This window comes from Cygnus olor, chromosome 2 (assembly GCF_009769625.2).
Source record: "Cygnus olor isolate bCygOlo1 chromosome 2, bCygOlo1.pri.v2, whole genome shotgun sequence".
Taxonomy (NCBI): domain Eukaryota; kingdom Metazoa; phylum Chordata; class Aves; order Anseriformes; family Anatidae; genus Cygnus; species Cygnus olor.
Window position 1 is genome coordinate 302,138 of NC_049170.1, and position 27,259 is coordinate 329,396.

General features: G+C 53.7%; 1 protein-coding gene across 3 annotated transcripts in view; it reads right to left on the reverse strand.

Annotated features, from left to right (window-relative positions):
* The window catches only part of AGAP3 (ArfGAP with GTPase domain, ankyrin repeat and PH domain 3), a 141,726-nt gene that overhangs the window by 34,842 nt on the left and 79,625 nt on the right, over nucleotides 1-27,259 (reverse strand). For 2 of the 3 annotated variants that reach the window (XM_040549285.1, XM_040549284.1), the window contains exons 9-11: nucleotides 25,325-25,417; nucleotides 15,483-15,587; nucleotides 10,055-10,223 (exon numbers count right to left, since the gene is read on the reverse strand). In XM_040549285.1, coding sequence (XP_040405219.1) covers nucleotides 10,055-10,223; nucleotides 15,483-15,587; nucleotides 25,325-25,417 — 367 coding nt within the window. Of the gene's footprint in view, nucleotides 1-10,054; nucleotides 10,224-15,482; nucleotides 15,588-25,324; nucleotides 25,418-25,786; nucleotides 26,836-27,259 lie in introns of those variants that run through there. The other variant, XM_040549286.1, reaches the window with a different exon arrangement.

Sequence of the window (27,259 nt, forward strand, 5' to 3'; positions counted from 1 at the left end):
GAGCTCTGGTCCTGCTCTGGGAGTGATGGTCTCCGAGCCGTGTCGGCATCTAGCCCAGGCCAGGGCAGTTCCCATGGTGCAGGTGGCTGAGCAGTCTCTGAGCACATGACACGGATGCCTTCCAGATGAAACAAAACGAGAATACATGCTGTGGGACACACGCTGCCCCGTGCACGCTCCAGCCACTGCGGGGTGCCCATTCCCCCAGCCCCACCGGGTGGGAGGGCAGCAGCACGCCGCACCCGCAGCAACGGGTGCAGTGCAGCCAGCACGTCTTCACCCACCGCCGCTCTGCAGACCCTGTCCCGCTGGTCCACAGCGCCGTGCGGCGGTGCGACCAACTGCTCTGCTCAGGGACCTCCTTGCCCAGGCCCCACTGCAACCGCTGCACAGGCACTGCGGTGCCCACACGTCTGGAGAGGAGCCGGGGCCAGCATGCACCTGAGGGTGACAGTGCCGTGCAGTACCGTCCTGTCTGCAGGACCTCTGAAAAACATCTTCCAGGATCAAGGTGCCCAGAAGAACAATGCAGAAGGCAGCAGGGAAAGTGGGGGCAACCCAAGGTTAAGGAGCTGAATGTTTCCTTTGGGGACCTGGAATCTAATCCATACACCGCTGCAAAATTCCCAGTGCTACTGTTCAAGTCACTTATACCAACACTTGTCGAAAACAGCCACTAATAATGTGTTCCTCCTGTTCTGAGTGCCCAGGTGGGGACTCTGATAAACAGGAGCTCAGTGCTCAAAGCTACACTCTGAAGGGCTGAAAAAAGACTAAGTTCCTGGGGATAGAACAGCAGCTCTTAGGCTCTAAACTTGGGGCACACAGCGGATGCTTTTGAGAATTTTGGATTTGTCTTCTCTTTGCCTCAGTTCCCTTTCGTCAGGAAAAAATAACAACAGCTGAGAGATCAGAGTTACAACATTTGGAAACACGAAATCCATCGTTAACTCTAGCGTATGCTTAGAAAATACAACCTCGAGCTGATCCAGCCTATCTCAGTCCTCTGGTCTTCCACCAGCTGCAAGAACCGGGCATCAAGGTTCGTAGGACCTGTCCTGCCTCACGTAATCCCTTCGAGTTCCTGCTGGATTCCTCCTCTCCCTGTGGAGTCCAGGCAATTTCTAGCTTCTATTCAATGCATAGCATTGAATGCAATGGCTCCAACTTCACATTTTGGATGCATCCTCCTACTTCAGACAGCCAGATAAACATTCGTAAGGCGTTACCATCTGAATGCTATAGTGAATTTATAATATTTATAATATAAATATGAATTTGTAGTATTTTATACATGATTCATAATGAAATGTATTAATTACAGATAAATTCTACTAAATCTCTGATCTGTGCTTCATCCTCAGACTACAAACAACCCTTTAGCCCATTACTGGGAGGAACAAAGGTCCCACAGAGAAGTGCAGAGACAAGGAGAGGTAGGCATACACTGTAAGAAAAAGTCTGTGGAATGTTTTCAAGGGCCCCACAAAACAAATTCCTGTGTACCATGCAGGGAACAGACCAGCTACAGGATCTTGCGCTGTAAGCTCTTTCTGGAGACACCAGATCTTGACTTGGCTTTCCCTGCCAGTCTGTGAGCAGGTGTATACACTGAGGATGTTCTCCGTGCTCCCCAGAACCTGCCATGTCAGGGCCTGATGAGCTGTGCCTATATCCACAGACTATTTGTGGGGTGGACAGGGTAAATTTGTTCAGGAAGCGAGAGCTGAGATTCTCCTAGGTAATACCCAAGTGCCCTTTCTTTTGTATGAGATTATCAACCCTGCTCTGATCTGGAAGAATGCGTTGTGCAGCCACAAGCAGGAGAAAGGCACAAGACAATCCCACCAGCCTCCTGTCTGCCATGACCTGAGCCACCCTGCTCTCTGCTGCCTCTTCTTCCCTCAATGTCATTGTCCCCCACGGCGAGCAGCGGTATGCCAGGGAAACAGGTTTTCCCTTTTCTTTGTTAATTCTTCCCTCATTACATTTGAAATTCCACAATCAGTGTGCACTGTAATTGTCGAATTTGATGCTAATGATTAATGAATTAAACATGGATCCATCAATTAGTCCTCAGAGAATAATTCTGCATAAAGCAGCGGATAATGTAATTACAGTAACAAAGATAATGAGATGTTAACATCGACGGAGCCCGACGTGACATGATCACAGCAGGCTCAGCAACCCCGGCCTGGGGGAGCCAATCCCTCACTCTGCAGAGGCAGAGCATCAGGGGGCCCCGTGCCGCGATGCTCCCCCGCTCCCGCGGCCAGCCGGGCGCTGGCGAGGCACTCTCCTCCTGCTCGCCCCGTGCCAGCGCGCTCCCCGGCTCTTGGCTCTGGAAGGGACAAGGACACGTGCTGCTGGCCACCAGCACAAGCCCAGCAGAAGTCCTGCAGCTGTGTGGAAGCCCGGCTCTGGCTCTTGCCCCAGCCCAGCTCCCACACACTCCTGCGCAAGCTCCCCTTGCCCGGCCGGCCCCCAAGGGACAGGCACGTGCTCACGGTGGGCTCACGGTGGGCTCGGCTGCATGTGCCTGAGGAGCCCGGCTGGCTCTGGCATGGGGAGCTGAGAGCTGATGGAGGTACTCGTAACTCAGCCAGAGGACAGATGGGTCCTTGTCACTGCAGGGCAAACGAGGACATGGGGCATGAACATGCACCCCAAGCAGTGCCTCCACCACCACAGACAAGCTTAAAATGCTTTCCCTCAGCTACAGAACCAATACTACAGGAGGAGGGGGAGGAGGAGGGGGAGGAGGAGGAGGAGGAGGAGGAGGAGGAGGAGGAAAATGAAAAGGAGGAGGAAAAGGAGGAGGAGGTCTCTCGCAGCCTGCCCTGAGGTACTCGACAAATCACGTGGGCTGCTCTTCAGAGCGAAGAGCACTAAGTGGCATCAGCCCCTTCCAGCTCTCCCCCCACACAGAAGACTCGTGCCCCTGCACTGAGGCAGGCTTGGCACAGTTCAGCTTTCTGCTGGCCCTCCCCGAGGCACAGGCGTGATCCCTGCTCTCCCACGCTGGCAGCAAACCCCGTGGGAGGCTCCCGGGGAGCCCGGCACACAGCCACCGCAGCGCAGGACCAGGCAGAGCCGTCCCGTCCACCCTCTTCCCCAACACCCTGCTCTGGCTCGCGCACGCTTTCTTCGGTCTCATCTCCAAGCCACCTAGGCCAGAACATCTCACTTGGGACTGCTGCATGAGCTCAGCATTTCTGGCTGAGGCAGAGCATCTGCACTGCTTCTGCCTGCGAGATCAGGCAGCCTTTTGCTGTCAGAAACTGCCTCCACGTAGCTGCTCACAATGACCTCAGCAATCTGCTGGTTTTTCCCTACACTTCAACTGCTAATTTGGAAGCAGGTTTTCCAGCGTCCAGCTGATCGGCATCCTTTTACATCACCCAGCTCCAGTGAGGTGCCAAGGAATAGGCTCACATGCTCTGGTGCCTATGTTAAATGTGTACGTAAGCCTGTGCACCAGCACTGCACACACCACATTTTCAAGCAATAGCCTTCATGTGTTTTCCCTCTGTGTTGACTAGGTTTGGAGTAGATCCCTACAAACCTCTGCAAAGCAACAGCTCAGGGCTGCAGCTGTGCTGGGACCAGCCTCTCGTGATGATTGACGTTGTCTCCATATTTTTCTTGTGGTACCATCTGTCCTTCCCCACTGAAAAATACTTTTTCATCTAGTCTAAATAAAAGCTGCCTTCATTCTTCAAGCCAGAAACACGTAGTGAATAAGATACAGATAAGGTAAAAATACAGAAAGGGTGAGCTTCCTGAACTACAGAGAAGATACATCTGGGGATCCCTGAGGAAGAGTGGAAGAGAAGCAATGTTGCACTGCGAAGAGGATCTGCAAGGCTCTGAAGGAGACACCTGAACCTGCACTGCCACATGTACTACAAACAGGCTCCACGCTCTCAGTCAATTTATACCCAGAAAGCAGCATTCCCAGGCTCTGTCGGTGAGATCTGTGCACCCCGCTCGTACCCTCTCCAACCCAGACACCGCCAGGTTTGCACAGTGCAGGAGGCGCTTCAAGTGCTGCTCGTGCAGGGGCCCCCGTGTCCACGCGAGGCTGCGTGTCAGGAGCCCACGGGGGGAGCACGGCTGAGCACCAGCTGTGGTCAGGGGGAGCTGCCCCTGCTTGGCGCATCCAATGCCTACCCCAGTCCAGCAACCCAGAATAAAACAGGAGTTTAAATCCCTGGAGCACAGCCAGCACTACTTCAGCTGACCGAGGGTGTACAATACTGAGCAGCAATTGCCAAGAACCCCTTCTCAACTTTCTCCGAAGACCAGCACCCACTTGTGCCTTTTCTTTGAGACTTCAGGAGTCTCCACAGTTCTCACCACTTGTGAAGAACTTCTACGAGCAGTTCAAAGAAAGTCTTTTTAGGACACATCCGACCCAGAAACCCAGACGCAGGGATGCTCTAACTAACCTAGGTGCTTCTGGCGGTCTCATTTCTATTTGTAGAAATTGAGATAAGTAGGTGGATTCTTCAAAGTCTCTGTGAGGCTTTGACACGAACAGGATAAATATATGTGCCTTTTTTCATGCCGCTTGATTTGCAGCATGAGCAGGACTACTGCTGCCATTGCTTCTCCTGGCACCCAGCGCTGTAGCACTAGGTGTGGGGAATGAGAGCACCGCAACGCCTCTTTTGTGCTCGGGGTGCCCATCGCCAGCTGCCAAACAACACTGCGAAAGAGGGAAAATGAGCAGGAGATAGAGTCACCAGTAGGAGAGGGAGGCAGGAAGGAATGGCTGGGAGCTGGAAAAGCACACACAGGAGGACAGCACAGGCAGAAGAGAGGTCAGGAAAAAAGGAGCAATATCCACTGGCTTTGTAACAAATGCCTCGTTCCTACATCCCATGCCCTACCTGTTCAGGAAACAGCCAAGCATCCTGCTGGCAGTGACGCCCACCTTCTGACAGGGTCACAGCATTCAGCTGACCCAGACCTGCACTGGATCAAGTGGCATAAATCCACTGGTGAGACATGTTAAGCCCATAAGGTCTGCTTTTCAGAAAAAGATCTGTCTTTTAACTGTATCACAAAACGTATGAAAGGAAAAAAAAAAAAAAGATCTTTTAATATGAAGTTAAGACACGGAAAGTTGGACAATGCAGAGGAGGAGTTTTGGCATGAGCCATGCGATGTACATTCCAATGCACCCTAAGGAAGCGACTTGTTCCACGGGACTTGTTCCTGCCCCGCTCGTCGGCTGGCAGACAAGCAGAGCCAGCACGGCAAAGCAAAAGCAGCGCCTGCTCCTGCGTCCCCTCCCCAGAGCTGCCTGCCTGGTGGGCAGGGGGCAGAGCAGGGGGGCCAGCAGCTCCCCCCACGGCTGGGCTGGGACTGTGCAGGATCAGCCTCAGCCCATGGCACGGACACAGAGCAGGGACAGAAGCAGAGCTGTACAGAGCAGCGTGGGCAGAGCCACGTAAGATGGGACCATGGCAAGGCTCGTGCTGCTGAACCCCATCGGCATCTAACAGCATGGCCAACCTCTTTAGATGCGTCTGGAAGGGTGCCGAGTGGTGCCTGCTAGAGGGACGCCAGTACTGGCCACCTTCACACAGAGCCATCAGACCTCACCAGGAACCAGCCTGGCCCTCCGCACGTCTCACACCCACAGGTCTCCCCCAGGTGCCAGTGCTCCCCGCTCCGTTTTGACTCGCCACCTCCAGACATGCAACACAGCCAGTTTTCCAACCTAGACCATCTTGCCCCAACAATAAGGAATGCTTAACTGTAAAGTAAGAAGATTCACTAAGCGATACTAAAACATCTGACTTTTCACTCCAAGTCCGGAAAGAAATTGCCACAAAGGGTAAAAGCATGTCACACAGTCAGCATCAATGAGCAAGATCACTTTGTGTCTGAACCCCTGTCCAGCTCCACACAACCTCTCCCTCCACCAGGGAGCTAACTGATCCAAATCCTACCGCCAACACAGAAGCTGACAACCAGCCTCATCTCCCCTGTGGTGTGCTTCTCCATGTAACCTCAGGCTGCCCATGGTGTCATTCTCCTACCAAGGCCTGACTATGCTCCCATTTCATGCCTGTGCAACCCTAATGGTGTATTGAGGAACTGGTACCTTTGCTACTCAAAGCGCTTACTGGACTGTTTTTGTATTAAGAGTAACATTTTACAAATCATAAACATTTACTCTATCTGCTTATCACTGATACCGTTAGCATATTCTTAGCCTTCATGCACATCAGTCACAATATATTCTCATCTCAGTGACGAGATGTTTTGCTCAGAGACATGCCTGAAGGGAAGTCCTCCCCCTCTTCCTCCCTCCCTCCCACTCTCTCTCTCCCTCTCCCTGTGGACTTGCAGCTTTTGAGGAACCCAGTGCCATGTGCCCTTTCTTCCCCACGTGTCTCCTAGGATAAGGCCACCGGGCTTCCTGGAGGAGGGAGGATGGTGTATGACACTTGACCAAATGAGTCTTGTGATGATGACTACTGGAAGGCAAAGCACGTACATACAACACCCTCCCATCCCGAGCACAGGAGGGGTGGCTCTAAGGCACAAATGATTCTGTCCCTGTCCCCAACACATCTGTGCCACTGAAGGGATTCCTTCACAGTGGGACTCAGGAGCCGCTAAGGCCTTAGTTTCAAATCCCGCGCCAGCCTGGGTGCTGAGTGACAGCAGCGCGCACGGGTTGATCGCTCCTCCGGGCTTGCCCGGCACAGACCCTGCCTGTGCCAGCCCTCCCCAGGGCACTGCCCCGCCACGGCAAGCCCCAGACAGGTCCCCGGTGACACGAACAACACCAAGCACCAAATGCTGGTCCTGAGGCCCAGTGGCACTTCGGAGCTGTTGTCCACACGTTGACTCTCCCTCCCCCGGGGCTGCGCCCAAGCTGCACGCTGGAAGGTCCCGACCTGCACTGCACTCCGGGTGCTCTCCAGGAGACTCCTTGCCACAGCCAGAACCATGCCAGGAGCACCCAACAGCTCGACAGCCGGCTTGGGCACACCCTGATTTCAGAGGATCACGCAGGTCAGTGTAGTCTGCAACAAGGCTCCAAAGAAAACCGACAGGACAGGAAGGTGGCAGAAAGGTGCCGCTGAAACAACTGGACATAGGAGAGAGGCTTCTGGGAGGCAGATCCAAAACGTTCTCGGGGAAGTCCCCTTGTCTGGCACTTCCCAGATGTCCTCTTGGTCTTCTAGCAGCGAGCGCAGTACACAAACAGCAGATCCTGTGTTGAGACGAGCGTGAGGAGCATGCCTCCTGAGCCCAGCGCAGGTCCGGGCGCTGGGCTTCCCCTCCTTGGCCCAGGCGCCTGTCAGACTCACGCTGCACGCTGTGCTGCCTGCAATGCCTGCATCAGGCACGGAGCGCAAGCTGCAGAGGTCGGACGGCAGCCATCCACGCTGCAGGACTTCCTGACGTGGAGGGGCTCGCTTGCTCAACCTTACATGTGGTACTACTGCTGGTTACCTGCTCTTAGTTAGCTAGGAACCTATTAACAGGTCCTATGCTGGATCTCAGCTACTCTCCTGCCTCTGGTTTGTCTCTTTACCAATAAAATTTCATACAGGAATTAAGGCTAAGAGGACATTCTAGTTGGAAATTGAAGGGGAAAAAAGCTCAGAAAACCAGAGGCCATTCTGCCAGGACAGCCCAAGAGTCCCCAGAGTTTTCAGTAAGCAACTTCCAAAACTTTGATCAAATCCACCAATATTCCAGGGCACTGGCAGAAAACTGGAAATTTTGAGCTGCTCCAGCTGACCAAAACATGTATTAGAAGAGAGATGCTCAGTCGACCCCAGTAATAGTCCCGCTCCTAGTCCCACAGGCAGCAAAGGGGCACAGTTCCTGCCAGTTTGAGGCAGGGCAGATTCTTTACTGATCCCAAATCCAGCACTCTGCATTACACAGGCATATGAGCAAGTCACCTCAAAGAAGTTTTCTATCATGTCAGAGCACATACCACGGTGACTGAATTGTGAGCTGCAATAAGTCTTGGAGGCATGAGAGTAAGTTGAAAAATATTATCAGAAAACATCTTACCATTTGTGTACCAGGAGAAAAAAAACACACAAAAACCTTTCTGACCACTGCCCAAAGCCAAGACACAAAAAAATCTGATTAAGGTTGCTGTCTTAATGCTGAGTCCATGCTGATGCATGTAGTGATGTTCTGCTCGGGGCCCAGAGAAGGCAGTGAACAGGGCATCTCTAATTCATAGATTTTACGTGAGGGAAGACCATCGTATCTATCCAGTGTGATCCCCTGCATGCAAGCATGCATGCAGCTATACACACAAGTTGGATTAAAGCATATCTTGTAGAAAGATAACTAATCTCATTTTAAAGGCTTCAAGCAGTGCTAAGTCCACCAGCTCTCCAGATAAACCATTCCCATGTTTAACTACCCTCCCTGTAAGGGAACTACATCTCCTCTCAAGTTTAAATTGCTCTAACGTCAGCCTCCAGACATTACATCTCCTCAAGCTTTGTCAACTAGGCTTTTCCAACTTTGTCAACTAGGTTTTCCAAGCAGCAGGATCAGTAATCAAGTCACATCTCAATCTGCTCTTGTGAGCCCAACAGGGCTGAGATGACTGCTGAAAGCAGGATACAGGGTTACACGGACATTGGGTTTGACATCACCAGAAGCTTCTCTGTGTTCTGTCTTTGAATTCTTCCTACAGCTCTGATAACCTCCTGTAAGTACAAGCATCAGACAAAGCACCCTAGAAATACGTCTGAGAAGTGCTATGTGCAATTGTTACTGAACTCGTGCATGCTGAGGGTGTACAGTGGTGGTGGTGAAGGAATGGCAATGAACAGTGGAGAGCAGTGGCAGGAAAACAGGCAGAATTTTCAGCTGCATATCCTTGGTCAAAAAATACAGTAACTGCAGTCATTCACCGGCAGTTTATCTGATCTGCAGGCCAAGCCTGGCTCTACAGAACCAGCAGTATGGGTTCAGAGAGGTTTACTGCTTCACAGCTGGCACCACCTGAACGCAGCGATATTAGCACGTGCCACTGCCTGTGCTGAGCGTGATGCTGTGGACCACTGCCAGCTCCCCGCGCCCCCTCCAGCTGCACCCAAGCCCACGAGGCCCCAGCCCCAGAGCTGGGAGCACCGTGCCCACAAGGCCCAACCGCAGGACGCAACCAGGGTGCGGAGCATGACTGAGCAGAAACCAGGATGGGGTCACCCAACCTCCCTCTCCGTGGCACAGTGCACAGCACCAGATTATCACGAATTTCCATTATCAGCAGCGTTATCAGCACCCCCCCGTTATCCTGCAGCGTGGAGAGATACTCATGTTCTGCCCTATTAGACTACTGCCAGCAGTCCTCTGGGAAGAAGAAAGCATGTGGAAACCATCTGTCCTGGGCCAGGGTACCCCAAGGACAAAGTAGAGGCTCGTCGATGCCCTGGAAGTTCAGGAAGGACATCTCTAAGTTCGACATCTCCCCGGGGCAGGGCGTGATACCTCGTGGGGTAAGAGGGGCAGAAGCAGTGTGGCACAAGCTCCAGGAGAAAGATGGAGCCCCCGGCCTGCCCCCTCCCTCTCCCCACGCTTGGTGGCAGTTGTGCCTCTTAAATGTGCACCCAGAAAGACGGAAGTCACAAAACAACCCCCTCACATCACTACGTCCCCAGGGAAAAGCGAGAAGGAAAAAGGGACCACAAGAGGAAGAGAACAGAACTTTCCAGTGATCAGGAGACATCCCTGGCAGAGGTTTCCTTTGTTTTAGGGAACAACAGCTCCCTCCACGCACAGCAGCTCATGAGACTGGCTGTTTCCTCTCAGGGCGCTCATGCTGGTAGTTAAAGCTCTTTTACTCCTTCCTGTCCTGTACGCTAACCAGCACAGCCCCAGCAGGCAGCTTACCTGAGGTCTGCACAGAAATGCCAACACCCCTCGAAGGCACTCACAAAGAGCGGTGACAGCAAGAAACTCCAGAACAGCTTTTGCTTCTGGCTCAGCAAAGCCAGGCGCTGCCAGTGGCGCGGGGTGACGCCAGCTCTGCACCCACACCAGCTCTTACCTGTGCCTCCCGTGAGCTGCGTGCTGCTCCGCTCCTTTGCCAGCCCGTTGGCCTTGGGGCTCGCGCTGGGTGCTGCCGCCGTAGTTGCCCTGGGCAGCCGCTTGCCCGGTACCTTCACTGTAGTTCTCAGCAGATCGATTTCCTTCCCATGGACGTTCTGCATGTAGTCCTACAGCAGAGAGGCAGAATGATTCAAGATCAGCCCTGCCCTGGCCAGTTGCTCTCAGCTCCCCTCTCACTCACTCAATCAAAACCAAAACCTGGATCCAACTATCAACGTGGCGACTGGTTAACAGCCAGCAACCTGGAGGTGATCTGGGAGCTCAGCACGTGCTGGTTTCCCCTGCACTACCCTGAAGCACCAAGCCAGGTGGGTCAGAAGCAGCAGACCCTATGACTCTTTGCCAGCGTCCGCAGCCAGACGTTTTCTGACAAAACGGAGGCAAAGCCTGGGCACTGATCTGCCTTCTTCCCATGATGAGCTAGCTAGGGAGCTAGGACTGGCCCCAGGGAAGTGCCAGCCATCACCTCCAGCACCCAGACCCAGTCAGCTCTCACCGAACGAGGTTGGGATGTTGCCAGGGGCACTCAGAGGCCATGACAAGCCCATTTGTGAAAACCTGGCTGGGGAGCAGAGACTAGATGGTGCAAAAGAGCACATAGGTGGCAGGCAGTTCTTCCTTCCTGTCATTCGCTGTCTTTTTAATCACAACACTCAGATGCAGCAGCTAATAATATAACACACTATAGTGTAGGTAATGTGATAACCGGAAATTCCCTCTCAGGTCCCAGCTTGTGAAATTCAAGCCCAGAAAAAACAACTCAGCACAACTCTCTCATACATTCACCTACATGGCTTCAAGCTACCCCAGACTTGGTGCTTTCACCCCTCCTTCTGGAAGACTATTACACAGCCAAGAACTCCACGTGCAGACTGTGGATGGTGTTCTGCCCCGTCTCCTAAAAGTACCTCACCTTTTAGTCAAAACCAGGCTGTAGACCCGTGGCCAGTCCTGAGAGCCATGTCCTGTCCCATTTCTTCCACCCCTTCCCCTGCTCCGCAGCATGCTGCAGCCCTCCCCTAGCATCCCCCACGCGCCTGGACAGGAAAGAAGACCAGGGCACTGTGACCTCTGCAGAGAGCCCCAGAGAGGCCCTGCCTGGCTCTCGGGCAGACCTCTGGGAGGGGCAGCCCAGCCCCATGGGCTCTGCAGGGAGCTCCCTGGCCACACGGTGCAGGCGCACACCAGCGCGGGGTCCGGGCGCCCTGGCTCCCTGCTCCGGGGGCGCACGCCGTGATGTGGAGATGAGAGGCAGCAACCATCTGGGGTGAGGCCGCAGCTGCCGCAGAGAGCATTGGGCTTGCTCCAGTTCACAAGGAGGTCACCAAGAGGATTAAATTGGAGCTGGTGCCTGTGTAAATTGTCTGCTTCCAAACTCGAGATAAAGGCATGAAGAAGATCGGTTTAAGAGCAACCGTTCTCCCAGTCCTGGACTCCAAGAAGCGGGTGAAAGAAGGCTGTGCAGGCAATGCTCTGCGGTCTCAGGTGACTGTCTGCATGGGTTACCGCCGCTCAGCAGCACCTCAGAGTCTTGTTTTGAACTCTTCTCTTCCTGCAGACCCCTGTAAAGGCACTCAGTTCTCAATGCAGGTCCAAGAGACGTGGCAGCACTGCAGCACACCCTTCTGTGCTTCCCACTTCTGGGTGACTTGACCTTAACAGACAGTCAAGACACGCACGTGCCCTTTGGTGCCCCGGGCAGTTCCTAGGAAACCATCCCAGCCAAACGTTACTCCAAGCTGTTCCTGGCTGGGTGGGAGCCCAGTGTCACCCCTGGGCAGGGAATCTCGGAGGGGCTGGAGGATTTTCCCTAACTCAGCACAATTGCTGCGCTAGCCGGCTGCCTGCCGGAGAGAGCGGTCACCAGCGCACTGCTTTTATTACATGCTATAAAACAGCAATTTCTTCCCAAGCCTCCTCGCTAATTACCCAGCCAGTTCTCTCATTTCATTTTATTACTGGAATTAACAACGAGTTCAAAGCGTGGAAAGCTATTAAGATGTGTGATTAAGCCACATTCAATTAGTTTCTACAAACAATTTAATTGATGTTGCAGATAGAATTAACAGAAGGTGATTGTGTGAATGGCTCCACTGGCTGCAAAATGGGAGATGCTTTCTCTCCAGCTCTGTGCAGCACAGCACAGCCTGGCCAGTGAAGCTGGGCTGAACCACATACGCCTTCCTCACGAGCAGAAGCACTTACTCTCCAAGGCTTTGGGGAAGTGATACGAAACTGCACCAGTCTTCTCATAAAACTTGTTCTTTTCCTGTCGCTTAACACACACGCAGAAAGGTAAGAGAAATAGAGATGCAATGAGGAAATCTGTGCTGAATCCAGCCAACAGGCCCCCAGCCACTTCTACTTTCAGCCAGAGCTGCTGCCCACAGCTCCAGCTCCAGACGTCCTGCTTGCAAAGTCTCTAAAGCTGCTGCCTGTTCCAGAAAGGAGGCAGCACCAGGGAGCAGGGATGGATGCACAACTCCCTAAGACCCGAGCACAGGTCTGAGCCTCTAGCTGAGGCTGACACGCTTCCATTGCGAAGTCGCAGAGCACTTGGTTCAGGGCTGGACACAGCTCCCTAAGCACTCCCCATCAACCTGTCCCTGCAAACCCACAGCCTAAGACTGACTCCCAGTGAGGACATGTCAAAGTGGGACTGGAGGTGCCGAGATACAGATCCTGAAGCAAGTACAGTGATGAACACTCAAAAGCAGATGAATAGCCCTGTCAGAAAACTTTTGGGTGGCGAAATCAGAAGTATGACCCAGCCAGAGCCAAGCAGTAATTTTCACCCGATGGGGCACAGACACATGTGGAGCGGGTATCTCCACTGAAATAAAAAAAAAAAGGTTGCTAACCCCTGTGGTACTTCCTCCCATCCCAAGTGGAGCAGGGACAGGACAGAAACAAGATGGAAGAGGAGATATGCCTGAATCCTGCCAAGAAAAAGCCACTGGGAACGCAAAAGCAGCACAGAAATGCTCTGGGGCTTGAACATCCTGAGAGGGGCTGGGAAAGACCCTCTTCCCCTTGTACTCAGCCATGACCTTGTGGCCCCCTCTGCTGCCCCCTGAATTCTGCCACCTCCAGGCACGTGGCAGTACATGCGCACTCTGAGCAAGGCAGAGGAAAAGGGGGATGACAGGGCTCAGGGACCTTCAGGACGCTGTGTGCCTCCTCCACTGAGGATCCCGTATACCTGTTCTTGCCAGCAGCTTGCCTTAGCAGCTGCCTGCTGGACCAACAGCTGCTGCCACAAGTGGGAGTGCCAAAGCAGCACACACCCTTCCTTGGGAGCAGAGGTTTTGCTACTGCCCCAGGCTGTTCAACCTTAACGCGCTCTGCTTGTGACATCTTGTCAAAGGGCATGGAAACCTGCTTCATGCCACCAGAGACAAAAAAGCACCACAGCATCTCTTAACTCACTCTAGAAAATGGGACATCTTCTGAAGCACCTCTCCCTCCAGGCGGCCTTCCTGCATCTGAGCCCTCCAAGCAGGTCACATACTGGACACCCAGAGGGAAAGCGAGGCAAGGCAAGGCAGAGCAGCCTTTGCTCATCAGAGCCCCACACTGCTCACCAAAGCCTGAGCTCGTCCGCATCACCAAAAAAATGCAACACAACTGTGGGTGTCATCAGTCTTTTCCCCAGTTCTCAGGGAGGCAATGCCAAGGAGGGAGCATGCAGATCTCCTGTCCTCGCAGGAGTCAGAGCTGGGCAGCAAGCAGCACAAATAAGTAGTCCCTGATATAGGGAAACATACAGGGCATTACTTACTTTGGTGCAAGGTTCAAAGCTTTCAGTGAAATCTAGGGGAGGAGAGGCCCGTCTTGTACCTTTCTTAGCAATGGGTTGTGGATCACCAGTTGCACCAAGTAGAAGCAAAACAGATTTTTGCTTGCGGCAACGCAGTAATGAAATGAAACACTGAAGAAGCAAACTAAGGAAAGCAAGTGACATCAAACTAGATTACCCTCTGGGGAACAAATGGTGTAAAGAGCAGACAAACCTAGTGTGCAGCGGCATCAGCTGAGAGCAGTAAAACAACATCCCAGAAATTACTCTGCCTCTACAGCTGATTTAAACAATGGCCTACGATGTCTCTGATGGAAACCCAATAAACCATACATGTGTGTGAGCACACACAGAGAGCGGACAGCAGCAGCAGTCATTCCCTCCCAGTTTGAGTCTATAAAGACCAAAAAATGGGGTTGCAAAGTTAGGGAACTGCAGAACCACACAGTATGGTAAAAGGAACAAAGACTAAAAGGAAAAAAAAAAAAAAAACAAGCAAACAAACAAAACCCAAACAACTGTTTTCAAAGCTTTCCTGAATTAAGGAAAGGAAATGCAATAACTGTTTTTTCCAGCATGCAGATAGTAGGGTTGGAAGGCTCAGTGTCACAAGCCCATGAACCAGAGATGCAGGAGGAAGCCTGTGAGGCTCAGGGCACTCAAACACCTATGTGTCTGAGGAGATCGCGGAGAAACAAGGAGCCCGGGGCACTGAAGAAGCACAGGAGCTGCAACTCCCAGCTCTCTGTCCTTGAGCCCCTGTGAGCGCTGCACACCCTGCTCAGCCGCTCGGTGAGCGAGCCCTGCCTCGTGCCTCCCGCGCAGCCCGGCTGCCCCGCTGCAGCGCGGCCTCTGCAGAGGGTGCTGTGGTCTCGGTGTCACAGGTGTGTCTGTCCGCGGCTCACTGTCTCAGCAGCAAACTGTGCTCAAGAGGGAATGGGGAAGAAGTCATTAGCCCCACAGTGGGGAGGCGACAGAGATGGATGGGGAGGCAGCTGTGTGCCTGAGCCAAGCAGTGAAGAGGATCAGAGATGCATCGAGTGACAGCTCAGCTCGGCAGGCTCTGCACAGGCACCTCATCTCCATTACCCAATACCTAGCAGCCAGGAAAATTATTCCACACCCAAATGGCACCATCAGATGTGGCTGCAAGGAGTTGTCTGCCTGTTCCTCACCCCGGATGCAGGGAGGCAGCAGCCTCTGCTTTAATGGACTGAGCAGGGGAAACACAGAAAAGAAAGATGCATTTACTGAGCATAATTCTGTGCAGAGCATGTTCCTATCAGCTTTTCCCACCCAGCCTGGCACAGCAGAGACAGCCTTCATGAAAGGGAAGGTTTTTTTCTCCAGACTGATAAAAAACAACTCTGCTGTATAAGCCTGCCCTATTGAGGGCTCGTGTTGAACCTCCTGCTCAGGGTCAGCAGCTTTCATCGGCTGCCAAACCCTTTCTAAGCAACTCTGCAACTGTGGCATCTGCGAGAGGACCTGCAGCAGCAGCCATAGCACAAAGGAGAGCCTGCTCTGTCCCACCCTGCTTCTCAAACAGCTCCAGTGCAGTACTTACGTGCAGGCTGGGGTGGTAGGTGAGGACTCCGTTGTCACACAATGTCACATACTTCTTCTTCCACTCTTTGTTGAGTGACTTGCCACTGCGTTTGAGGAGAATGCCCTAAAAGAGAAGTGTCAAGAGTCTTAGACCTTGTTTCATCTGGGTATCTCCCACTCAGCTCCAGAATCACCCCTTGTAGGAGACTATCTTTGAAAAGATACAAAGATCAGGACTCAAGAAACATCTAGGTTGGCCTCCCAACAGCATTTTCCCTGGGACTGGTAGGAAAGGGCTACAGCCGTTCCCTCACCAACCCCAGCATGTATCCCTGCCGTTCTGAGATGAGGGTCTCCACGTGCCAGTTCTGAACTCCAGGTCCTCCGAGGGATCTATCACACACCCTCATGTCCCATATCACTCCCTCTGGGCACCTCTTCTGATGCTGAAGAACAGTGACAAAACAAGGCAGAAGCTAACCTCACCACCAGCTGATAATCCTTGATCTGTTACCACAGTGCTCCCAGACCACCTTTTGTCATAAAAAGCACAGACAGATGGATGGACAATGAAAGAATAATTTAGGACAGGCAAGGGAACAACACTCTAATACATGGGTCTCACAAGGGATAAATATTCCCCTGCCTGCTTGCAATTCTTCCTTAGAGGTGTCAAACAAATGGAGCTAGGGACACACTTCAGAGGCAGAGCAGGTCCTGGGCAGCTGAGGTGTCTGTTCACCCCACTTCACCATCAGGAGGTTACACGAGACCAATCCTGTGGTCTTCAGGCACAGCACACTCCTAGAGTCTGGACATGGTCATGCTGAAATGACAAAAGCTCCCTCTTCCTACCAGCCCAACCCAAAACGACTATCTGTGGATCTGAACCATCATTCAAAGTTGCAACCTCTTAACCTTTCCCCAGGGAAGTGGTCATGGCACCGAGCCTGCCGGAGTTGAAGAGGCATTTGGACAATGCTCTCAGGAATGATCTGGTTTTTTATTTTTTTATTTTTTGGGGTGGTCCTTTGGGGACCCAGGAGTTGGACTCAGTGACCCTCGTGGGTCCCTTCCAACTTCGATATTCTATGATTCCATGATTCTGTAACCTCCTCCCCATCACAGTTCTGCCTCCCCAGGACATCTGCCTCTAGCAGGACCTGACACTGTACCAGGTAAGACTGGAGGTGGGGAGGGAGACTGAAGACAGAGCAACAAGCCAGGCACAAGGGTGCTGGAGCATGGATCAAGGGGAGAACATCAAGTATTCTGCTGGCAGGGAGGAAAGGACAGCATGGGGACAAAATGGATGAATAACAAGAGTCTGGGAAAAAAACTGCATCTACCGACTGCCGGGCCTGGGCTCTCCGAAAGCACTGTCTGAGCAGACGTCGAGACTGGCTGTTCCTAACGTGGCAAAAATCTGGGCCCCAGGCCAGCACCTCCTCAAAAACCTGGACAGACTGTCTCTGTCCTGCCAGCCTCGGCATATTTGGGGGCCTCATCCCACTGCCTAGAGACTGAGGCTGCTGCGCCTGCCCAATGGAAAAACACAACAAAAACAATGTAGGGTTTGGCACATGCTGGGGTAACAATGCTGCACAGACATGACCATGAAATCGGCGATAAATGATGCAGAAAAGGCAGAAGTGCTCTATGACCACTTATGCTCAGTACTTGGGAAGCAATCAGTGTGAAAAGGAAAAGCCTCCTACTCATACAAGGGGAAGCTGAAGCAGAGTGGTGAGAGCTGAACTGTTTTGGTGGCAGGATCTGATCCCTTGCCTTCAAGAGCTCTGAGAATTAGCTGAAGAGCTTGCTCAGCAGTGTTTAAAAGGTGCTGATTTTAACATGCCTTAAAACATAGAAGCAGTCCAAAAGCTCATGCCTTGCCAAGATCTGCAAGGGGAAAAGCAATGACCCTTATAATTATGGCCAGCCAGCCAGACGCTTACACTGGGCAAAGCGGTCAAAAAGCCACCACAAGAAGTGATCAGCAAAGAATGAGGGGACAGCAGTGTAACTAATGCCGATCAACGTGGAAATAGGTCATCAGAGAGGTGTGGCACTACTTTCGGTAAGATCACAATATCTGATGGCAACGGTAGCTGTGTTGACACAGCATTATTTAGGATATTAACTGAGCAGCACATACATTAAAATCCAACTGTACAAAATCCATACAGCCATTAATGTACGGAGTAAAAACATTTTGGTCAAGTGAAAGGTCTCCAAATATAATCACAAATGAGAACACAAATAATCAGAAATGGCAAATCCATGTCCAGCATAAGTATTTGTATAGAGGTCCCACCAATCTGTGTTTGATTCATGCTATTTAGTCAATGTCTTCCCTAAAAGAGCCCAAGGAAAGCACAAAAACAGAAAACTTAAAGGCAACACAGAAACTGCACAGAGTAAATCACCGGAGGTGACTGGTCATTAACACAAATTGTTTTGTATCACTTGGCAAACTGGGCTCCTGAGGAGAGTGTGGATTCTAGCAGAACTCATGCAAGGTCCTGCACCTAGGAACAGGCTGCCAGACCCCCTTGCAGGGTGGGCTCTCTTGGCTGGAAGTGCCATCACGGAGCAGTTCCTGAGCTCCCAGTGTAACACTGCTGTTGACAAAGCAACTGAACTGGCGGAGCAGCAGAATATCAGGTCAGATGGGGCAGACGACATTACCTCCAGCTGTGGTATTGTCATAGTGAAACAGAGCTGAAGAGCACTTGGAGGTCACCTGCCCCCACCACCCCTCAAGGCAGGCTCAGGTGCACCCACGTTACTCCAACCTTTTCACAAAAAACGCCGGGGATGCGGCGATGCAGACTGCACTCCTGCAGGAGATCTGAGCCCGGAGCTTTCCTGCACCTCCCCAGCGAAATGGCAGCACAGCACCTGTCCTGCCGCTGCAAACACAAGGAGCAGCCCCTTGTTCTCTGCAGCAGCCTTTAACGTATTTGAAGACTGCCATTAGGTCTCCCTCCCTCCTCCCTTCTCTGGACTCGCAGTCACAAATCTGTCCCTCCTGCATTGCAGACATCCTTCTGAGAGGTTAGCCCGCTTGCCCCAGGGAGTCTCCAGTTGTGCCAGATCCCGAAGCGCAGCGCCCAGACCTGGACACAGCGGCCTACGTGAGGCCTGACCGGGCCCAGAGGCGAGACCAAGGCCTCCCGTGCCTGGCAGGCCTTGGTCTCACACAGCATGCAGCACTTGCACTGCTCCTCGCCAGCACACTGCTGCTCTGCTCTGGTTCTGGCCTACCACGGACACAAAGCATCTTCTCTGGCACCACTGCTGGGCTGTACATTTCCCACACAGGGTGCTTAAATGTTTATTCCTCTCGCTTATAAAGTCTCACGTATAAAGACAGTTCAATATTATATCATCTAATCTAGATAAATGGTAGATTCTCTGTATCTAAGAACATTTGTTTGGTATCTTTCAAACAAATCTGCTCTAGACCAGATTGAAGGCACAAATTTGGCTCAAAGTCACTGGGTGCAACTCCCTGACTCATGGGCACAATGATCCCTTCTGGCTTTAAAATTGCTTCAGTTCTAGAGTCTGACCTGCCAACATGTACTACAAACCAAGAACTCCAGCTGCCTCTCTTCTCCTTCAGGTGTCTTCAACTCGATACACCTTGGTGCCACAAAACTACCTACTTCAACGTCTTCAGGCTGCTGCAATCGCTATCAAGCCCCCACAATGTGCTGTCTGCAGAGAAGAGTTCAGCGGCAGTTAGTTCAGCTACAAATCTGGAACTTCGCAAATTGAAAACACAAGCAAAACCAGACCTGGAAACAGAGAATCAAGCACTGGCAGCCCATTTTTTTCAAGCCAGAAGGCACAAGAATCCAAAATTGGGAGCAACTACACAGTCTAAGTAAACATCTAATAAAATGGGGGGAGGGGAAGGGGCCCTTAAGGCCAAACATTTGCAAGAAACAGCTGAATCAAGGGATAGAGCTGTTAGACTTGTTCTTTGCTGCTGTATTAGAGATTAAGAGGCAGGGGACAGCAGCCAGGAGGATTCCAGTTTTTAATGGTGTTGCCATGCTGGCTGCATCAAGGTCACCCACTCCACCACCCATCTTCTCAAGTCCAAATGCTTCTTAAGAAGCATTCGGACTGTGCGCTTAGTCACATGGTCTAAAATTTTGGGTAGACCTGTGTGGTGCCAGAAGTTGGACTCGATGATCCTTATGGGTCCCTTCCAACTTGGGATATTCTATGATTCTCTTTTCTGATGGCAGAATGCGGAGGTTTGGCCCAGCAGCACGGCAGAACTGTTTCTTCATGGAGGAAAACCCCCGTGACAGCTCGAAGAGGAGGACAAAGCCTGGTGAAACGCAGGAGGATGTGCTGCAGGAGGGCACAACCCTGCGGCAGACCTCATCCCCTCCACACAGGTGCCCCGTGTGCCCTGGTGCACTTCCTGGCCATGTCTGCAGGCAGCCGGGACCCCCGCAGGGACCCCCCACCGTGGCCACGTGCAGATGGCACACGCTGCTGCTCCGCAAGCTCCCCCTGCTTCTCACAGGGAGGTGCACAAGATGCAACCCTTCCACAGGTTTCCTCCCAAGCGTGGAAGTCATATGGGAAGGAAAGAAGCTGCCGGAGATGAAAAGCGAGAGAGCCCACCTCTCTCCCTCTCCTCACTTTTCCTTCCTTCCCCTGCATTTTGTCGGCCAGTACGACTGTCTCTCTGTTGTGTTTGGATTGTGGTGGAGCACAGTAAAAGCAGCAGCAGCAATATGCAGCGTAATGAAGCAGGGAGCAGCGATGGCCCCCAAAGGACTCGTTTACTCCACAAATCTCCCTTCCACTCACTTTTTGCTAAGAATTTTAACACCAAACTTAATTGTAAAGTCGCGTATTGATTGGAAAATGCAAATGGCAATTTAAATGTAATCTAAGCTCCCAGCATGATCCCAGCTCCCAAGGAGGAGGAGCCACCCGCCTTGGGCCCTGCTGGAGTGTGTGGCCCAAACTGAGCCGGGCCAGGGACCTGGGGCCCCCCGGGCTGCCTGTGCACTCAGTACAGCATTCCCAGAAAGAATCTGGTGCATGTGCAATTAGGAGCTCACTCCTAGTAACAAACAGCTGGGGAAGCTTAGTCTCCCGGCCTAATTAACCCAATTCTCAAAGACAAGCGTCCAGCTACAGAAAAGCTCTTCCAATCCTGCAAGACCTCCTGAACGTAGAACCAAAAGGACATCACCAGCCAAGGGGTCCTGAGCACAGTGCAGAGCTGCACACCAGCAAAGGCACTGGCTGACTCTGCCGCCTCAGGGGAAGGAGGTGCTATCGTAGGTGTAGAGGGGCCTCAACATGACGTGCCTCACCCGTCCCATCGCGCATTTCCACCTTTCGTAGATGTGAGTGGGGTGTAAGTGAGACAGAGCAGGCCACCCAGCGAGCTGTTCTCAGCTGTGCTGAAGGAGGTGGAGACAAGCGACAGCCAGCCACCACACCTCCATGGCAGCATATGTCCTCCTAGAGCCCTTCCTCAGTCAAGCAAAGTCTCCATCCTGCACCACCTAGCTTGGCCTCTCACTTTGTGGTCAGCCTTCCCAGCCATCAGCCTGGGCACTGGGCAGAAACCCAAAGCTCTGACCACCAAACACGGTTGCTCGCAGTCCCTTGCACTGCAGTCCTCTTCCCGCAGAGCTCAGGAAGAGATCACTGGTCATAGTGACGCGGCCTCAGGGAAGCCACAGGACACCTACCCCTTCTACTGCTCCACATCATCCATCAACTTCAACTATCTTTCAGTAATTTAAGCATGCACCAGGCTTGTTCTTCCAAGCAGAGGAATTAAATCACTCCCTAGGTTATCTACTGGTGGCTGCAGCACCCCAAGCACAGTATTTGTTGCCATTAGCCATGCAGTGCACATAGAATCATAGAATGGTTTAGGTTGGAAGGGACCTTAGAGATCACCTAATTCCAATCCCCTGCCATGGGCAGGGACACCTCCCACTAGATCAGGCTACTCAAAGCCTCATCCAGCCTGGCCTTCAACACTTCCAGGAATGGGGCATCCACAGCTTCTCTGGGCAAGCTGTTCCAGTGCCTCACCATCCACATAGTAAAGAATTTCTTCCTTATATCTAATCTAAACTACCCTCTTTTAGTTTAAAGCCATTACTCATCGTCCTATCCCTACACCCCCTGACCAAGAGTCCCCCCCCAGCTTTCCTGCAGCCCTCTGTAGGTACTGGAAGGCCGCTACAACGTCTCCCCGCAGCCTTCTCTTCTCCAGGCTGAACAACCCCAACTCCCTCAGCCTGTCTGTGAAGGAGAGGTGCTCCAGCCCCTTGATCATCTTTGTGGCCCTCCTCTGGACTCATTCTAATATGTCCATGTCCTTCTGGTGCTGGGGGCTCCACAGCTGAACGCATGGATCCAGATAGCGTCTCACGAGAGAAGAATAGAGGGGGAACAATCCCCTTCCTTGCCCTGCTGGCCATGCAGCCCAGGATACTGTTGGCTTTCTAGGCTGCAAGCACACATTGCTGGTGGTGCACTCAGTTGCACCGTCCATGTCACTGACAAAGATGTTAAACAGTGCCGGTCCCACTGTTTAACATCTCTGTCAGTGACACGGACAGTGAAACTGAGTGCATCCACGTGCTGAGGAATGTGAGGCAGTCTGAAAGTGGCCAAGCACCCAGGCAGAAGATTCTGCATGTTTGTCACTCTGCAGCATAACTGGCTCTCTGCTCTTTTATGGCATGGCAGGACTGCCACAACATGTAAAATTTACCAAAGTCCCCGATCTTTTCACTGCCCTTCAAAGAGATGGCAAGCAATGAGATCTCCACAAGCTTCCAGAAAGGGCAGCTCCGTATCGGAGAGCAGAGCAATCGTCACCTGCCCTGAATCTCTGTGGTATGGAGCTGTGTCTCCCAAGTCTGCTCCTGTTCACATTGATGATACTAAGTCACCTCTCTCTCGGGGGGGTTACTGGGAGGGGGCTGATGGCACAGCAGGGATGGTGAAGACCTGCAGCACTCTGACATTACTCTGTATCTAGTGCGCTTTGTGTTCACACCAACCTCATCCCCCCACAGCCTGCATAAGGATATCGGCCTGTTTTCTCCTTCAGGAACAAAGTTCTGTACCTTCCTGAGGTATTGCGGAACAACCATTTAATTCAAGCAGCGGGAGGCAGCAATTTCCGAGTGCCAAGGTATCTCAAGAGACAGGTCACAGCCGTGCTCTGTGGCCTTAGCACTGCCCCAGGGGCAACAACTCCAGCATGGTGCAACACAATCCGCCAGAGCCCTGGGAGGGAGAACCATTCACATAAACCAGAGCCCACCATTTGACAGCCAAAACATTGCTTCCCCCAGCATCAGTGAAAGCTCCTGTAAAAAGACTGCCTGGATCTCCTCTGCAAAACCAGCTCCCGCAGCTCTGGCTACCTGAGGTACTGCTCCTGACCCTGGGCAGGGACCAAGCTCTGACAAGGCGGCACTTGGCTCTGCCAGCGAGGTGCTGCTGTACACACCGGCCACTTCACATAGGTCCTGAACCAGATGGGTTGTTTGGCACCTACTTCTTGCAAAGCACAGGAGTGAAGCCCATGCTTGTTTTCGCAGACCTAGGCTTTTGCCTGTCTCCACTTGTTCAACACAGTAATATCACTGCTCTGCCTACAGCATGAAACGACTCCACAATGACTCGGAAACACTGCAAACTCCAGCAGAACAGACAAGGCCAGGCCCAGTCAGCAACACACAGAGACATAGGAGCAGGTAAAGAAAGCATCTTGCCCTGCTGATTGAAAGGAAACCCTGGAAAAGGCAACCCAAAGGCCCAGAAACCGAAGGACATGGAAATACTTCCAGGATCAGACTGGACCTCCTGCAGTCATCCAATTTTCCAGTCAGCAGTGTGATTTGAGGGAGCCAAGTCAGGTCTCAACTCAAGGCTTCAGCTGCTGTACTCAGCCTCCCCATCCTTGCTGCACAACTTCTGCCACTGCTTCCCCCGCTGTCACGCTGGGCTGACTCAAAATCAGAGCACAGAGGCGCTGCCACCACGAACCAGCTTGCGCCACGCTGACGCACAGCCAGAAGGCGTAACACCCAGCACGGAGACAGGGCTTGGACTGTGCTCCTCGTAACCCGCCAGCTCGGTGGTGCCGGAGCAGGCACGCTCATCGCCTCCAGCGCATGGCCCCTCCTGCAGGGCGAGCAGGGGCAGCCAGCCCTGCTGGGACCGGAGGAGAGCAGCGTGGCCAGAGGGGCAAGCTCCCTGCCCATGGAAGCAGTGGAAGGAACAGGTAAGGGAGCTGTGATCTCTGCTCCAGCCAGGAGATTAGAAAAAGGACGCATACCCCAGAGAGAGGAGGGGCATGACCCAGCACACACTAATATGCCCATGTTCCAGCTGTCGCACCATTGGCACACTGGAAGCAGAGCTTCCCATGCGAGGCCCTGCAGCCCCTGCCCAGAGCCCGGCACTGCTTGCCTGCCCCTGCTCCCCTCCTGCCCCTGGCCACCCTTCAGCATGCTCCCCCTCCAACACAGCTCCCTTCCAGTGCTGTTGCCCTGTCTAGAGCGCTGTCCCAATGGCTCTGACCCAATCCTGCCTTGCACAAACCTGCTGCAGTATCACTACGTGGCAACACTTTGCTGGACTGGAAAAAGACAGCAAGATGGAGGAGCTCCAGTGGTGGCAAAGTGTCCCGTCTGTGTACCTACTACCCCATTCCTCGGTCACCCTGACCTTGCCAGGTCACAGAATCATGGAGCAGTTTGGGTGGGAAGGGACCACAAAGCCCCCTCTGCCCCCAGCCCAGGCTGCCCCCAGCCCCATCCAGCCTGGCCTTGGGCACTGCCAGGGATGGGGCACCCACAGCTCCTGGGGGCAGCCTGCGCCAGGCCTCACCATCCGCAGAGGGAAGGATTTCTTTGTAATTTCTAATCTAAACCTAGCCGCTTAGGTTAAAACCATTACCCTTTGTCCTGCTTGGGTGCTTCCCGAGGTCTCTTTCCCCAGGGTACGTGCAGCACAAGGTGGTACCCACTCAGGACGTGGAATCTGCATCCTCCCACCCCACTGTTCCTGCGACACAGAGACAGGACCGGTCCCACGCATACAGCAGGTCAGCTCGGGCAGCATGTGGGCAGGCAGGGCAGAGAGAGGCCAGCTGGGGCCATGGGAAGAAAAATGGAACCGCAACAGCAGGCACAGAGTGCATGGCAGAGGCATGGCCAGGTGCTGCAAAGCGGTGTGCGGATCAGCCTTGCCAGCAGTGCAAGAACACCATCCAGCCACCCCACCCCGCTTGGCTCCCTCGCTCGCCCAGGTATTACCGATTGCTGCTTTCTGGCTGACAGACAGGGGCAGGCAATACTCTGGGGCCGTTCCAGGTGGCTTGAGCTTTCCCAACAGCCAGGAGCCGAACGTGCTGCTGCTGGGACGAGCAGCTGCCTCCCTCTGACACACACGAGCTCACGGGCACCGCTCGCTGCTTTTTGCCGTTGCCCACAAGGAGGAGAGCCCCCTGTCTCCTGCCAGAGGGCACCTGGGCAGAGCGGAGCAGGAGCAGAGCACAGAGGCTGTGGGGGCTGCGCGGGGGCCAGGGAGCGGGCGCGGGGCACGGATGCCCTCTGCTGGAGCTGCTCTGCAGGCCGCAGCAGCCCCCTCCCCGCACCCAGCGCCTGCGCCCCAGCACGGGTGCTCTCGGGTCCAGGCAGGCGCGTGGTCCCCGGGCGCCCACTCAGGTTGCCCCACGCACCCCCGTGTCCTGTGCTGAGCGAAGGCACCCCTGGCCTCGCGGCCCCGACCCAGGGAGCCTGCCCTGACATGGGGATGAGGGGAGGGGGATCGAACCTGCTTCATGGGAATGGCCCGCCCGCTGCCGATACTGTCCGCTTTACACTCCGGCACCTTCTTCTCCCGCTCTGGGTCCGCGCCCTTTCGAGACTGGAAGAGAAGAGACACAGGTCCATTAGAGATGGGAGACGGGAGGGAAACGCACGGCCCCGCCATCCCCCGTGGGCTGCCAGCGCAGACCCGAGCCGACCTCTCTCCCCCAGGCCAGGTCTCCCCGCACATGGAGCAGCCAGCACCTTGCCCATCCCCTCTGGGGACTCTCCAGCCCCGGCCTCCCCGCAGCCTGTCCTGTCCCCCCACAAGTGCAGGCAGAGCTGTCCTAGCAGAACGGGGCTACCTCTGACCCCCCTCCCGCGGGGCACACAGGACATGGCGACAGACAGAGATGGCATGGGATGCAGGTGGAGCATGGATGGAAGCAGGAGAGGCTAAGGCAGTGAAAGGAAGTCACACCTCTACTAATCCAACAGATTTATTCTGTTAACACACTTGCACCATACAAAGTAGCACAGGTCACCGGGCAGAGATACCAGCCCCTTACAAAAGAGCATGGACAATAAATATCTATCACACGTCTAGAGAGTCGAGAGCAAAACCCGCCAGCCCCCGGAGGCGGCTGCGGTAAGAGCAAACTCCAATAAATACAATATGAAATATACAGTCTGTTGAGCAGAACTCATTCAAAGTGCTTAAGACAGAGGAAAATATCAAGTCATACACGGCATGGAGCACAATCAATACATTCAGAATCACAACAATGGCAGAAGGGCAGCGGCAGCGTCTCTCTGGAGCGTCCTACACACCCCCTCAGTCCGGGAGCGCCCCATGTGCTTTGGATCAGAAAGGGACACGAGCCCCACGCGCCTGGGACACCAATTCACTGGCTTTTGGGCCCAGAACAAAACAAAGAGATTGAAAGAGAAGAAAACTAAAGAGACATAGATGGCTGCTCGGCTGCGAGGAGGAAGAGGAGGAGGAGCAGGAGTCCATGCAGGCTGCAGGAGGTGCAGTAGGGAGGAAGGAGCTGAGTGCTAGCGCAGGCGCTAACAGCAGCTCCCGCAGGCAGCAGCAAAGCGTCTTTTGGCCCATCCAGCTCCACTCGCTGCTGTCGCCCGGTCCCGGCGGGTCTGCAGGTCTTCCCATCCCATGAGGGTCGTCCGCCTGGCATCCCCGAGCATGGAAAGTGCCTAGACAGCATCCAGCAGGCCCAGAAATGTCCCAGCTTAAAGTGCAGGCGCAGGCCGTCTCAGCGCTTCCTAGACTTTACATTGGGGGGATTTAAAAGGCTCCTGCGTGTCTCCGAGGGGGGGACCCATGCTGGCTGGAGGGCGGGCGAGCCTCTAATCTTAGATCAATCCCAGTGCCCATCCCTTATCCGGCCCTGGAGAGGCAATGAAAAGTGAGAGAATTTGTACAGAGGTGCCGTGTGTAACCACCTGGATCTTCTAATTTGGAAGGAGTTGGAAAGGCCTTTTTGTTGATGAAAAGTTGGAAACAGTGGCACATATCTGCAAATATCGAAAGAATAAAGAGTTTGGCAAGTTATACTCAGAACACGGACACGAGTCTGTCAGAGATGGGGCGCCAGCGGACAGGCAGACAGACAGGCCACGGAGCAGGAGCCGGCGGCAGCAGCAGTCGGGGCGGGGGCTCGGGCGGGCGGCTGTCTCCACCTGGTGGTCCCCGGCACGCAGACCCCCGTGCCGGGAGCAGGGGCGCGGAGAGCGGGAGAGGAGAGGAGGAGGACAGGAGGAGGAGGAGGAGGACCGGAGAGGAAGGAGACAGGCACTGCTCGGGGCTGGGAGCGCGGCCACAGGGGCTGCGGCTGCTCCTGGAGCGGAGCACGGCCCTGCCCCACGCCGAGCCCCGTGCCCAGCAGGGGGGACCCACGGGGCAGCCCCCGGGAGCGCAGGGACGGGGGCTGCAGGCTGC